Source organism: Oncorhynchus tshawytscha, linkage group LG16, assembly GCF_018296145.1.
Source record: "Oncorhynchus tshawytscha isolate Ot180627B linkage group LG16, Otsh_v2.0, whole genome shotgun sequence".
Lineage (NCBI taxonomy): Eukaryota > Metazoa > Chordata > Actinopteri > Salmoniformes > Salmonidae > Oncorhynchus > Oncorhynchus tshawytscha.
The window spans coordinates 85,774,927-85,788,875 of NC_056444.1; the positions used below are offsets into that span (position 1 = coordinate 85,774,927).

A 13,949-nucleotide genomic window follows, 5' to 3' on the forward strand; every position below is an offset into this window, starting at 1 on the left:
ACAGTGGAATATCTGTCAGCAGGAATATCTGAAAAATCCTCTGCAGTATCATCAACAGCATCAACAAAATGTCCTGAACAAATGTCACATTTTCTTCTCACCAAAATACCGTACAACAGACCATGTGTACACCCTGCAGACCCTTATTGACAAACGAAACCAAAAAAAAGCTCTGTTTTCTCTGTTGATTTAAACAAATATTTTGAATCATTTTGGCATGAGAGTCTGCTAGACAAATTGATGGAAAGTGGTGTTGGGAGAAAAACATACAACGTTATAAAATCCATGTACACAAACAACAACACAAACAACAAGTGTACGGTTAAAATTGGCAAACGCACACACATTTCTTTCCACAGGGTTGTGGGGTGAGACAGGGATGAAGCTTGAGCCCCACCCACTTCAACATACATTCGGAAGGCTTTTTCCACATTTTGTTACATTACAGACTTATTCTACAATGGATCAAATTGTGTGTTTTTTCCGCTCCTCACACAATACCCCATAATGCATCACAATACATCATAATGACATCACAATACCCCATAATGCATCACAATACATCATAATGACATCACAATACCCCATAATGACATCACAATACCCCATAATGACGAAGCAAAAAAAAATGTATAAACCCCCTGGGAATATTACATTTATAGTATATTTAGTATTCAAACCCTTTCGTCTGTACTTTGTTGACGCACCATTGGCAGCGATTACAGCCTCATCTCTTCTTGGGTATGACTCTACAAGCTTGGCACACCTGAATTTGGGGAGTTTCTCCCATTCTTCTCTGCAGATCCTCTCAAGCTCTGTCGGGTTAGATGGGGAGCGTCGGTGCACAGCTATTGTCAGGTCTCCAGAGATGTTTTATCGAGTTCAGGTCTGGGCTCTGGCTGGGACACTCAAGGTCATTCAGAGACTTGTCCTGAAGCCACTCCTGCGTTGTCTTGACTTTGTGGTTAGGGTGGTTGTCCTGTTGGAAGGTGAACCTTCACCCCAGTCTGAGGTCCTGAGCGCTCTGGAACAGGTTTTCATCAAGCATTTCTGTACTTTGCTCCGTTCATCTTTCCCTCAATCCTGACGAGTCTCCCAGTCCCTGCCACTGAAAAACATCCCCACAGTATGATGCTGCAACCACCATGCTTCACCGTAGGGATGTTGCCACGTTTCCTCCAGACGTGACGCTTGTCTTTCAGGCCAAAGAGTTTAATATTGGTTTTATCAGACCAGAAATATTTTTTTTCTCATGGTCTGAGAGTCCTTTAGGTGCCTTTTGGCAAACTCCAAGCTGACTGTCATGTGTCTTTTACTGAGGAATGTCTCCCGTCTGGCCACTCTACTATAAAGGCCTAATTGGTGGAGTGCTGCAGAGATGGTTGTCCTTCTAGAAGGTTCTGCCATCTCCACAGAGGAAGTCTGTAGCTCTGTCAGAGTGACTATCTGGTTCATGATCACCTCCCTGACCAAGGCCCTTCTGCCAGATTGCTCAGTTTGGCCGAGTGGCCAGCTCTAGGAAGAGTCTTGGTGGTTCCAAACTTCTTCCATTAGAGAATGATGAGGCCTCTGTGTTCTTGGGGACCTTCAATGGAGCAGAAATGTTTTGATACCCTTCCCCAGATCTGTGCCTCGACACAATCCTTTCTCGGAGCCCTATGGACAATTCCTTCGACCTCATGGCTTGGTTTTTGCTCTGACATGCACTGTGAACTGTGGGATCCTATATAGACAGGTGTGTGCCTTTTCAAATCATATCAATCAATTGAATTTACAGCAGTGTACTCCAATAAAGAGAGCTCAATTTCGAGTCTCATAGCGAAGGGTCTGAATACTTATGGTAATAATATATTTCTGTTTTTTATTTATGTTTTAATTTGGAAACATTTCTTAAAACCTGTTTTCACTTTGTCATTATGATGTATTTTGTGTAGATTAATGAGGATTTTTGTTTTTAATTTTAGAATAAGGCAAAATGTGGATAAAGTCAAGAGGTCTGAATACTTTCAGAATGCACTGTACAGTATAGTGTATCTTTTAGATATCTCTCTCTCTCTTTCCCCTTCCCCCTCTCCCCCCCTCTCTCTCCCCTCCCACGCTCTCTCTCTCTCTCTCTCTCTCTCTCTGTCTCTCTCCTCTTCCCCCTCTCTATCACTCTCTCTCTCCCCCCCCTCTCTCTCTCTCCCTTCCCCCTCCCCTCTCTCTCTCTCCCCTCCCTCTCTCTCTCTCTCTCTCTCTCTCGCTGTCTCTCTCCTCTTCCCCCTCTCTATCACTCTCTCTCTCCCTCCCCCTCTCTCTCTCTCCCCTTCCCCCTCTCCCCCCTCTCTCTCTCCCCTCCCCTCTCTCTCTCTCTCTCGCTGTCTCTCGCTGTCTCTCTCCCCTCCCCCTCTCTATCTCTCTCTCTCTCCCCTCCCCTCTTTCTCTCTCCCCCTCTCTCTCTCCCCTTACCCCTCGCTATCTCTCTCTCTCTCCCCCTCTCCTCTCTGACTCTCTCTCTCTCCCCCTCCCCCCTCTCTCTCTCTCCCCTTACCCCTCTCTATCTCTCTCTCTCTCTCTCTCTCTCCCCTCTCCTCTCTGTCTCACTCCCCCCTCTCTTCCCTCCCAGTATCTACAGTACTTCATAGTAATCTCAGCATTTCTCTCTCTCTTCTTCCCAGTGTTTTGGCTTCATGAACCTGGTGCTGTGGGGAGGAAACCTGTGGTTTGTCTTTAAGGAGACCGGCATCATCGCCCCCTTCATGCGCGCCCCTCCTCCCCAGGAGAAGCAGCCCGCCCCAGACTCGTACGGTCAGCAAGCGGGGTACGAGCAGGACCCGTACGCCGGTTCCCAGGGGGGCTACCAGCCAGAATACAACCAACAGCAGCAGGGGTACAACCAGGAGGGCGGAGAGTACGGACAGGCCCCCACCTCCTTCGCCAATCAGATGTGAGGGGGAGGAGGAAAGAGGAAGTGTGGAGGCAGCTGGCGACGGGTGAGTCACATTATTATATTACTTTGGTTATTAGACAGTGACGATGCATTATGGATCTTATGAAGTGTTATTATGAGGTATTGATTTTGAGATGTTATGAATAATATTTTAATGATTTTATATAATATTATTTAAATTCCTACAAAAAAAATCTTTAAACTCTGTGTTTTAATTCAAGCTTTATCAATTAAACAATATAAAAAGACCCACATTGACTACAGCTCAGCGTTCAACACCATAGCGCCTTCCAAGCTCATCACTAAGCTAAGGATCCTGGGACTAAACACCTCCCTCTGCAACTGGATCCTGGACTTCCTGACGGGCCGACCCCCAGGTGGTGAGGGCAGGTAACAACACATCTGCCACACTGATCCTCAACACTGATCCTCAACACTGGGGCCCCTCAGGGGTGCGTGCTGAGTCCCCTCCTGTACTCCCAGTTCACCCATGACTGCGTGGCCAAGCATGACTCCAACACCATCATTAAGTTTGCTGACGACCCAACAGTAGGCCTGATCACCGATAACGATGAGACAGCCTATAGGGAGGAGGTCAGAGACCTGGCCGTGTGGTGCCAGGACAACAACCTCTACCTCAACTTGATCAAGACAAAGGAGCTGATCGTGGACTACAGGAGAAGGTGGGCTGAACAGGCCTCATTCACATCGACGGAGCTGAAGTGGAGCGGGTCGAGAGTTAAGTTCCTTGGTGTCCACATCACCAACAAACTATCATGGTCCAATACAGTCGTGAAGAGGGCACGACAACACCTTTTCCCCCTCTGGAGACTGAAAAGATTAGCCATGGGTTCCCAGATCCTCAAAAAGCATGTGACAAATACAATTCGATTTGATTTTGATTTTGATATCACATGATAATTATACATGATGAACCCAATTAGGATTCTCCGGTTTTTTTCTGTTCATGACCTACACTTTCTACTCAGCAACTGGATGAAAATAGAAGTAACAGAATTGGATTCGGTTTCGGTGGCGGTGGCAGTTTCGGTGGCGGTTTCGGTGGCGGTGGTGGTTTCGGTGGTGGTTTCGGTGGCGGTGGTGGGTGGCGGTGGCGGGTTCGGTGGTGGTGGCGGGTTCGGTGGCGGTGGTGGTTTCGGTGGCGGTGGCGGTTTCGGTGGCAGTTTCGGTGGCGGTGGCGGTTTCGGTGGCGGTTTCGGTTTAGCTACCTTCCACTCGTTAATGTTTCCTTTCTTCTCTTTCTCTCCACAGAGAGTCAGCGGGAGAGACTCGAGAGTGTGGTGCCTGAAAACTACAGTACCCACAATGCCACACTACTTCCTATGTGTTTGTTTGTGCATATGTCTGTGTGCTGAGTAAATGAGGGAGGGAGGGGGGTAGAGAGTTACCTAAACACAAAAACGGAAGGGAACAGGGAGGGGGGAGGGACTAGATGTTAGTTATTGTAACGGGGGGAAAAGGCACTACATGAAGAAAAACTTGAACACAAAATGTGGAAAAATATTTAAAAAATGAAATAAAAATTGATTACAATATTAATATTAAAATCTGAGAGAATGTATTTGTCTGTGCTTTATAGATGTCACTATGAACAAATATATAGACAAATATTTGGTAATGCTATGTATGGAACTATTCAAATGTTTGTTTTTGAGTTTAGTAAATAAATAATCATAACAATAATTCTGCCAAACAATGATTGCTCCTCCTCGCAACCGTTTGCACTTTTAAATGTTTTTATTTTGGTACAAATTCTTCTTTGTAATTTGATCAAATGTTTTATTTGATTAATCTGCTTGTTTTGTTGTTTCTATTACAGAGGAATAGAGAAGAGGTTGATGGACTAAAACCAGTGTCATTATATACACACTGGCCATGAAACAAATCAAACACGACCAAAAGAGTCATTAAGGAATCATTGGTTTATTGATATTTTTCTTCCCTCAGTCTAAGCTTCCTGAACCATGCATTCCTAAAGTCCATGCATTACAGTAGGAATACAGTAAAGTCCATGCATTACAGTAGGAATACAGTAAAGTCCATGCATTACAGTAGGAATACAGTAAAGTCCATGCATTACAGTAGGGATACAGTAAAGTCCATGCATTACAGTAGGAATACAGTAAAGTCCATGCATTACAGTAGGAATACAGTAAAGTCCATGCATTACAGTAGGAATACAGTAAAGTCCATGCATTACAGTAGGAATACAGTAAAGTCCATGCATTACAGTAGGGATACAGTAAAGTCCATGCATTACAGTAGGAATACAGTAAAGTCCATGCATTACAGTAGGAATACAGTAAAGTCCATGCATTACAGTAGGAATACAGTAAAGTCCATGCATTACAGTAGGAATACAGTAAAGTCCATGCATTACAGTAGGAATACAGTAAAGTCCATGCATTACAGTAGGAATACAGTAAAGTCCATGCATTACAGTAGGAATACAGTAAAGTCCATGCATTACAGTAGGAATACAGTAAAGTCCATGCATTACAGTAGGAATACAGTAAAGTCCATGCATCACAATGGGAATACAGTAAATTATGAACTGCTAGAGGAGCATGGTACCGTTGAATATTCCATCTAGTACAATGCCCTCTTTATCTGTCTCTCTCTCTCTCTCTCTCTCTCTCTCTTTATCTCTCTCTCTCTCTCTCTCTCTCTCTCTCTTTATCTGTCTCTCTCTCTCTCTCTCTCTTTATCTCTCTCTCTCTCTCACACATTTACAGTAGAAACCATTTAGAATAGAGTTTACGGTAAAACGTTTTTGGGGTCTTGAACAATTGAAAAGGGTTTATCGTCTGTGACTTTACTTTGAATTTAAAATGTGTTTGACGCATATATTGAAACAAGGAAACATTCCCAAGCCAATAGACATTTCAAATCTTGTATTTCAAACCCGCTTCTTTGTATCGACTTCCTGTATTGACTCTGTTATAACCCAGTAATGATCTACTGTAGTATTTATCCTTCCAACTAGAGAGAGGCAGGTGTGATGACCCTTTACATATCAGATTGCTTGTTTAGATGTCCTGAAGACTCCAGCTCGCTGAAACTGCAACATGACACCATGCTAGTCCATTTACTGACTCTGAAGTTTAGTTTCAGTTTGTGCAAAGTTTTACTCTTGATATAGAAACGAAACATTCCAAAACACACACCTCTCTCTCCCCCTCTCCCACCTTCCTCTGTTTCTCTCTCTCTCTCTCTCCCTCTCTCTCTCCCTCTCCCACCTTTCTCTCTCTCTCTCTCCCTCTCTCTCCCTCTCTCTTTCTCTCTCTCTTTCTCTCTCTCTCTCCCTCTCTTCTCTCTCTTTCTCTCTCTCTTTCTCTCTCTTTCTCTCTCTCTCTCTCTCTCCCTCTCTCTCTCTCTCTCTCTTTCTCTCTCTCTCTTTCTCTCTCTCTCTCTCTCTCTCTCTCTCTCTCTCTCTCTCTCTCTCTCTCTCTCTCTCTCTCTCTCTCTCTCCCCTCTCCCACCTTCTCTCTCTCTCTCTCTCTCTCTCTCTCTCTCTCTCTCTCTCTCTCCTCTCTCTCTCTCTCTCTCTCTCTCTCTCTCTCTCTCTCTCTCTCTCACACTGCACCACATACTATGTTAAGTTTCTCTTTTATAAATATGCTATTCAGATACTCTGTTGTTGGTGGTGTTTGATGTGTCTTGTCTCAATGCCTGGGTTGTGCTGTATTTACTGTGTATGATATATATATTTAGCATTGATGATGATGTTGACAACAATGGTTACTTATGGCTAAACAACAGGTTGACCAAAATGACCATGAAATCTGTTGTCTTCTTCTATGGAATCCATGTGGGGGAAAACTGTCAATAAAGAGGATGTTGTCATGGGCACGGTTGTCATGGTTTTCTAATTTCACTTCTTCTTCTGAGCCACCTTGGCAGGACTGTGGCCCGCACCGTGCGCGGCAGGTACTCAAAATCTACCGCAATTAAATTAATACTTTTGTACTGCTATTGTAGCCAAATTCTCCAGAATATTTAGTAAACAAGTATCGCTGTGGTTTTGAGCAATGTTTCACGGCACCCTTTTACAACACCTGTGGTAGTGTACAGTCGTGGCCAAAAGTTTTGAGAATGACACAAATATTAATTTTCACAAAGTCTGCTGCCTCAGTTTGTATGATGGCAATTTGCATATACTCCAGAATGTTATGAAGAGTGATCAGATGAATTGCAATTAATTGCAAAGTCCTTCTTTTTGCCATGCAAATGAACTGAATCCCCCCCAAAAAAACATTTCCACTGCATTTCAGCTTTGCCTCTAAACGACCAGCTGACATCATGTCAGTGATTCTTTCGTTAACACAGGTGTGAGTGTTGACGAGGACAAGGCTGGAGATCACTCTGTCATGCTGATTGAGTTTGAATAATAGACTGGAAGCTACAAAAGGAGGGTGGTGCTTGGAATCATTGTTCTTCCTCTGTTAACCATGGTTACCTGCAAGGAAACACGTGCCGTCATCATTGCTTTGCACAAAAAGGGCTTCACAGGCAAGGATATTGCTGCCAGTAAGATTGCACCTAAATCAACCAGGGCGCCCAAGAAAGTCCAGCAAGCGCCAGGACCGTCTCCAGAAGTTGATTCAGCTGCAAGATCGGGGCACCACCAGTACAGAGCTTGCTCAGGAATGGCAGCAGGCAGGCGTGAGTGCATCTGCACGCACAGTGAGGCGAAGACTTTTGGAGGATGGCCTGGTGTCAAGAAGGGCAGCAAAGAAGCCGGGAGTAAGAGAGTTACAAAAAACAAGAGAAGCGTCTGGACATGAAAACAGAACCAAAACTGCCTGAGGTTGGTGAGAGCTATATGAAAGGAGAGTTATCAGGGTGGTGTGCTTAACGATGGGGAGCAGGTGTATGTAATGATGGTTGCCAGGTGTCTGCAATGATGGTTGCCAGGTGTATGCAATGATGGTTGCCAGGTGTATGCAATGATGGTTGCCAGGTGTGCGCAATGATGGTTGCCAGGTGTATGCAATGATGGTTGCCAGGTGTATGCAATGATGGTTGCCAGGTGTGCGCAATGATGGTTGCCAGGTATGCGCAATGATGGTTGCCAGGTGTATGTAATGATGGTTGCCAGGTGTCTGTAATGATGGTTTCCAGGTATGTGCAATGATGGTTGCCAGGTGTGTGTAATGATGGTTGCCAGGTGTATGTAATGATGGTCGCCAGGTGTATGTAATGATGGTTGCCAGGTGTGCGCAATGATGGTTGCCAGGTGTATGCAATGATGGTTGCCAGGTGTATGCAATGATGGTTGCCAGGAGTGCGCAATGATGGTTGCTAGGTGTGCGCTATGATGGTTGCCAGGTGTGCGCAATGATGGTTGCCAGGTGTGCGCAATGATGGTTGCCAGGTGTATGCAATGATGGTTGCCAGGTGTGCGCAATGATGGTTGCCAGGTGTATGTAATGATGGTTGCCAGGTGTATGTAATGATGGTTGCCAGGTGTGCGCAATGATGGTTGACAGGTGTATGTAATGATGGTTGCCAGGTGTATGTAATGATGGTTGCCAGGTGTATGCAATGATGGTTGCCAGGTGTGGTGGTTAGTAGACGGTGACATCGAGCGCCGAAGGGAGGGAGCAGGAGAAGGCGTGACAGTAATCAAGGTAACAGACATTGACACATTCAATAGCGCCTTGCACACTCTTGCCTGCATCTAGTTGATGTAGGGTGTAATCATTAGTCCAACAGTTGCAAATGAGAGTTTCTATTGGACATATTCAGGTATGTCTATTCCCGTTTCGTTCCGTTTGCTTCCATTTAAGAAACATTTTTCAACAGAATTGGCAGAATGAATACAGCCCTGATAATGTAAAAACTAGATGCCCTCAATCTCACACAAATTATATAATACATTTATAAAAACACAGGTCGCTTTCATAGCAGCCACATATAAAACATGTGATCCCTTTTGATCCTAGTACAATTCCTTCTCGCATCTACATGCTCTCCTCCTCTCACCTTTTCCCTTCATTTGTGGAATTCAGTGCACTAAACATCAGCTGTCTGTGACCCAACGAAAAAGGCAAACCTTCATATCATAACTGTTAACCGCTACACATTGCCCGTATCGTTGTCACCATATTAATGTTATAGCTACTAGAACTAACGAGTTAGTAAACCTGCTACAATCATGCAGTACAATGTACAGTCAGCAGTTTAGCAGTTACACCGGTGGGCCCCGATTGCAATAAATTAATCCAAATTAAAGGTTACCTTGACTTGGAAGAGTTCCAGTTTTGTATAGCCATAGCCAGCTAGCTAACATAGCATCCCACTCTGTTTGACCTGGGTGTTTGCTAGCTAAGTGAACATTTTTTAACAACATATCTCTCTCTCTCTCTCTTGGTTCTCATTCATTTTTGTAAACATTAAGCTGTTCAAAACTGTTCAACTATTGCCTTTCTCTTTGAGTCAACAACTCACCACATGTTATGCACTACTAGCTAGCTGTTGCTTATCCTTACAGTACTAAATTAATCCTCTGATTCTTTGATTGGGTGGACGACATGCCAGTTCATGCTGCAAGAGCTCTGATAGGTCAGAGGACGTCCTCCGGAAGTTGTCATAATTACTGTGTAAGTCTATGGAAGGGGGTGAGAACCAAGAGCCTCCTAGGTTTTGTATTGAAGTCAATGTACCCAGAGGAGGACAGAAGCTAGCTGTCCTCCTGCTACACCATGGTGCTACCCTACAGAGTGCTGTTGAGGCTACTGTAGACCTTCATTGAAAAACAGTGTGTTTTAATCAATTATTTGGTGACATGAATATATCTACTATAGTTTTATCTAAACAGGATAACTTTTTATTTTAATGTTTCACTATATTTCTTTTTCTGAAATTCACTGAGAAGAATGGTCCTCCTCTGAGGAGCCTCCACTGATTTGGACACTGCAGTAAATATACACTACACGCCCCATCAAATTAGTGGATTTGTTTATTTCAGTCACACCCGTTGCTGACAGGTGTACAAAAAAAATGAGCACACAGCCATGCAATCTCCATAGACAAACATTGGCAGTAGAATGGCCTTACTGAAGAGTTCAGTGACTTTCAACGTGGCACCATCGTAGGATGCCACCTTTCCAACAAGTCAATTCGTAAAATTTCTGCCCTGCTAGAGCTTCCCCGGTCAACTGTAAGTGCTGTTATTGTGAAGTGGAAACGTCTAAGAGCAACAACGGCTCAGGCCACACAAGCTCACAGAACGGGACCGCCGAGTGTTGAAGCACGTAAAAATCATCTGTCTTCGGTTGTAACACTCACTACCGAGTTCCAAAAAGCAACGTCAGCACAAGAACTGTTCGTTGGACACTTCATGAATGGGTTTCCGTGGTCGAGCAGCCGCACACAAGCCTTGCGCAATGTCAAACGTCGGCTGGAGTGGTGTAAAGCTCACCGCCATTGGACTCTGGAGCAGTGGAAATGTATTCTCTGGAGTGATGAATCACGCTTCACTATCTGGCAGTCCGACAGACTAATCTGGGTTTGGCGGATGCCAGGAGAACGCTACCTGCCCGAATGCATAGTGCTAACTGTAAAGTTTGGTGGAGGAGGAATAATGGTCATGGTGTGGCGCAGTGAGGTGTCACTACTCGGGTTCAATCCAAGGCTGTGTCACAGCCGGCCGCGACCAGAAGACCCATGAGGCGGCGCACAAATGTCCCAGCGTCTTCCGGGTTAGGGGAGGGTTTGGCCCAGCGTCGTCCAGGTTAGGGAGGTTTGGCCCAGCGTCGTCCAGGTTAGCGGAGGTTTGGCCCAGCATCACCCAGGTTAGGGAGGGTTTGGCCCAGCGTCGTCCAGGTTAGGGAAGGGTTTGGCCCAGCGTCGTCCGGGTTAGGGGAGGGTTTGGCCCCGCGTCCTCCAGGTTAGGGGAGGGTTTGGCCCAGTGTCGTCCGGGTTAGGGGAGGGTTTGGCCCAGCGTCGTCCAGGTTAGGGGAGGGTTTGACCGGCCGGATTCACAGAACAGCGCAAACTGGCCCTAACCAGAATTAAGAGGAGTGGGAGGCCTCGGTGCACCACTGAGCAAGAGGACAAGTACATTAGAGTGTCTAGTTTAAGAAACAGACGCCTCACAAGTCCTCAACTGGCAGCTTCATTAAATAGTACCCGCAAAACACCAGTCTCAACATCAAGGGTGAAGAGGTGACTGCAGGATGCTGGCCTTCTAGGCAGAGTTGCAAAGAAAAGGGCATATCTCAGACTGGCCAATAAAAAGAAAATATTAAGATGGGCAAAAGAACACAGACACTGGACAGAGGAACTTTGCCTAGAAGGGCAGCATCCCGGGGTCACTTCTCCACTGTTGATGTTGAGACTGGACAGAGGAACTTTGCCTAGAAGGCCAGCATCCCGTAGTCGCTTCTTCGCTGTTGACATTGAGACTGGAGTTTTGTGGATACTATTTAATGAATCTGCCAGTTGAGGACTTGTGAGGCATCTGTTTCTCAAACTAGACACTCTAAGGTACTTGGCCTCTTTCTGTTCTGGTTAGAGCCAGGTTGCGCTGTTCTGTGAAGGGAGTAGTGCACAGCGTTGTACGAGATATTTAGTTGGCAATTTCTCACATGGAATAGCCTTAATTTCTCAGAACAAGAAGAGACTGACGAGTTTCAGAAGAAAGGTCTTTGTACTGGCCATTTTGAACGTGTAACTGAACCCACAAATGCTGATACTCCAGATACTCAACTAGTCTAAAGAAGGCCAGTATTATTGCTTCTTTAAAGGAGATGGACAGTATTGTTAGAGGAACGATGGAGAGTTTTGATAGAGAAGATGGAGAGTATTATTAGAGGAGGTGGGGAGTATTATTAGAGGAGGTGGAGAGTATTATTAGAGGAGGTGGAGAGTATTATTAGAGGAGGTGGAGAGTATTATTAGAGGAGGTGGGGAGTATTATTAGAGGAGGTGGAGAGTATTATTAGAGGAGGTGGAGAGTATTATTAGAGGAGGTGGAGAGTATTATTAGAGGAGGTGGAGAGTATTATTAGAGGAGGTGGAGAGTATTAGAGGAGGTGGAGAGTATTATTAGAGGAGGTGGAGAGTATTATCGGAGGAGGTGGAGAGTATTATCGGAGGAGGTGGAGAGTATTATCGGAGGAGGTGGAGAGTATTATCAGAGGAGGTGGAGAGTATTATCGGAGGAGGTGGAGAGTATTATCGGAGGAGGTGGAGAGTATTATCGGAGGAGGTGGAGAGTATTATCGGAGGAGGTGGAGAGTATTATCGGAGGAGATGGAGAGTATTAAATAATAATAAATAATACTATTTTCATGCGCACGTTGGAATAATTTGATTGTCCGCAGCCGCCCAACTATGTGAGAAGTCCCGCATCAGACTCTAACCCGCAAATAGGCCGAAAATTGGACGGGGTGCAAGATTTTTTTTTTACTATTTAAAATAAACTAAATTTAAATACTTCTAGCCAAAACATTTGCATTTTGGACTTCCTTGGATTACATTATGTACTGTAGCTCCCAAGTCTTTAAAATAAGTTTAAAAAGTGAAGCCAGCCAGGCTGCATCATTTCTCTAGTATTATTAGAGGAGGTGGAGAGTATTATTAGAGGTGAAGAGTATTATTAGAGGAGGTGGAGAGTATTATTAGAGGAGGTGGGGAGTATTAGAGGAGGTGGAGTGTATTAGAGGAGGTGCAGAGTATTATTAGAGGTGTAGAGTAGTATTAGAGGAGGTGGAGTGTATTAGAGGAGGTGCAGAGTATTATTAGAGGAGGTGGCGAGTATTATTAGAGGAGGTGGCGAGTATTACTAGAGGAGGCGGGGAGTATTATTAGAGGAGGCGGAGAGTATTATTAGAGGAGGCGGAGAGTATTATTAGAGGAGGTGGAGAGTATTATTAGAGGAGGCGGAGAGTATTATTAGAGGAGGTGGCGAGTATTACTAGAGGAGGCGGGGAGTATTATTAGAGGAGGCGGAGAGTATTATTAGAGGAGGTGGAGAGTATTATTAGAGGAGGTGGAGAGTATTATTAGAGGAGGAAAGCTGGGAACATTCTAATTACTCTCCTCCCTCGTGACTGACCATTGATGCATCTCCCTCCTTAGATCTCAATGTGGTTATGTAACTCTGTGCCCTCCAGAAATCAGGCTAATCCTGCATCGCTCCTCCCTCCCTCCATCTCATCTCTCCTCCCTCCATCTCATCTCTCCTCCCTCCCTCCATCTCATCGTTCCTCCTCCCTCCATCTCATCACTCCTCCCTCCCTCCATTTCATCTCTCCTTCCTTCTCCCTCCATCTCATCTCTGCTTCCTTCTCCCTCCCTCCATCTCATCTCTACTCCCTCCCTCCATCTCATCTCTGCTTCCTCCCTCCATCTCATCTCTGCTTCCTTCTCCCTCCATCTCATCTCTGCTTCCTTCTCCCTCCATCTCATCTCTACTACCTCCATCTCATCTCTGCTTATTTCTCCCTCCATCTCATCTCTCCTCCCTCCATCTCATCCCTGCTTCCTTCTCCCCCCACACACACACACACATTACATACCTCACAGTGCATTCAAGGTTGACGAAGTTGTCATTTTTGACAACATATATCAAGATCAAGAGGAGACAGCACAGTCTGTGCTCCTTCTCCCTGTGTGGTAACCAGGGACAGACCTGAATCCTAATCAGAATTCTGTCCTCAGGGCCGGCTCATCCAAGGTCACAGCAGTGCGTGTGTGTCATCACAGTTTGTGATCGATGATCCATCACAGGACAGTTAACCACTCTTGCTCTTCAGCCAAAAGATGGACAGAATAATGAAGAAATTAAGGAGTGTTTTATACTCTCAACACAGTGATTTACACATAAATCGCTCATCTTTTTTCAAATCTAATGTCTCCCGTCCTTTCTCCTGGTTCTATATCTAAGAAGACAGGGAAAAATCACATTTTCTACTTCTAGCTCCCTCTGCCTCTCTCCTCTGCCTCTCTCCTCTGCCTCTCTCCTCTGTCTCTCTCCTCTGCCTCTCTC

The 13,949-nt window shown here is 45.1% G+C and overlaps 1 protein-coding gene across 2 annotated transcripts in view; it reads left to right on the top strand.

The window, feature by feature from the left end:
- LOC112237502 (synaptophysin) overlaps positions 1 to 5,372 on the top strand; it is a 28,369-nt gene extending 22,997 nt beyond the window's left edge. Inside the window, exons 6-7 of one of the 2 annotated variants that reach the window (XM_042299818.1) lie at positions 2,658 to 2,972; positions 4,202 to 5,372. In XM_042299818.1, coding sequence (XP_042155752.1) covers positions 2,658 to 2,930 — 273 coding nt within the window. In that variant the 3' untranslated portion in view covers positions 2,931 to 2,972; positions 4,202 to 5,372. Of the gene's footprint in view, positions 1 to 2,657; positions 2,973 to 3,150; positions 3,269 to 4,201 lie in introns of those variants that run through there. The other variant, XM_042299819.1, reaches the window with a different exon arrangement.
- The last annotated feature ends 8,577 nt before the right edge of the window (positions 5,373 to 13,949 follow it).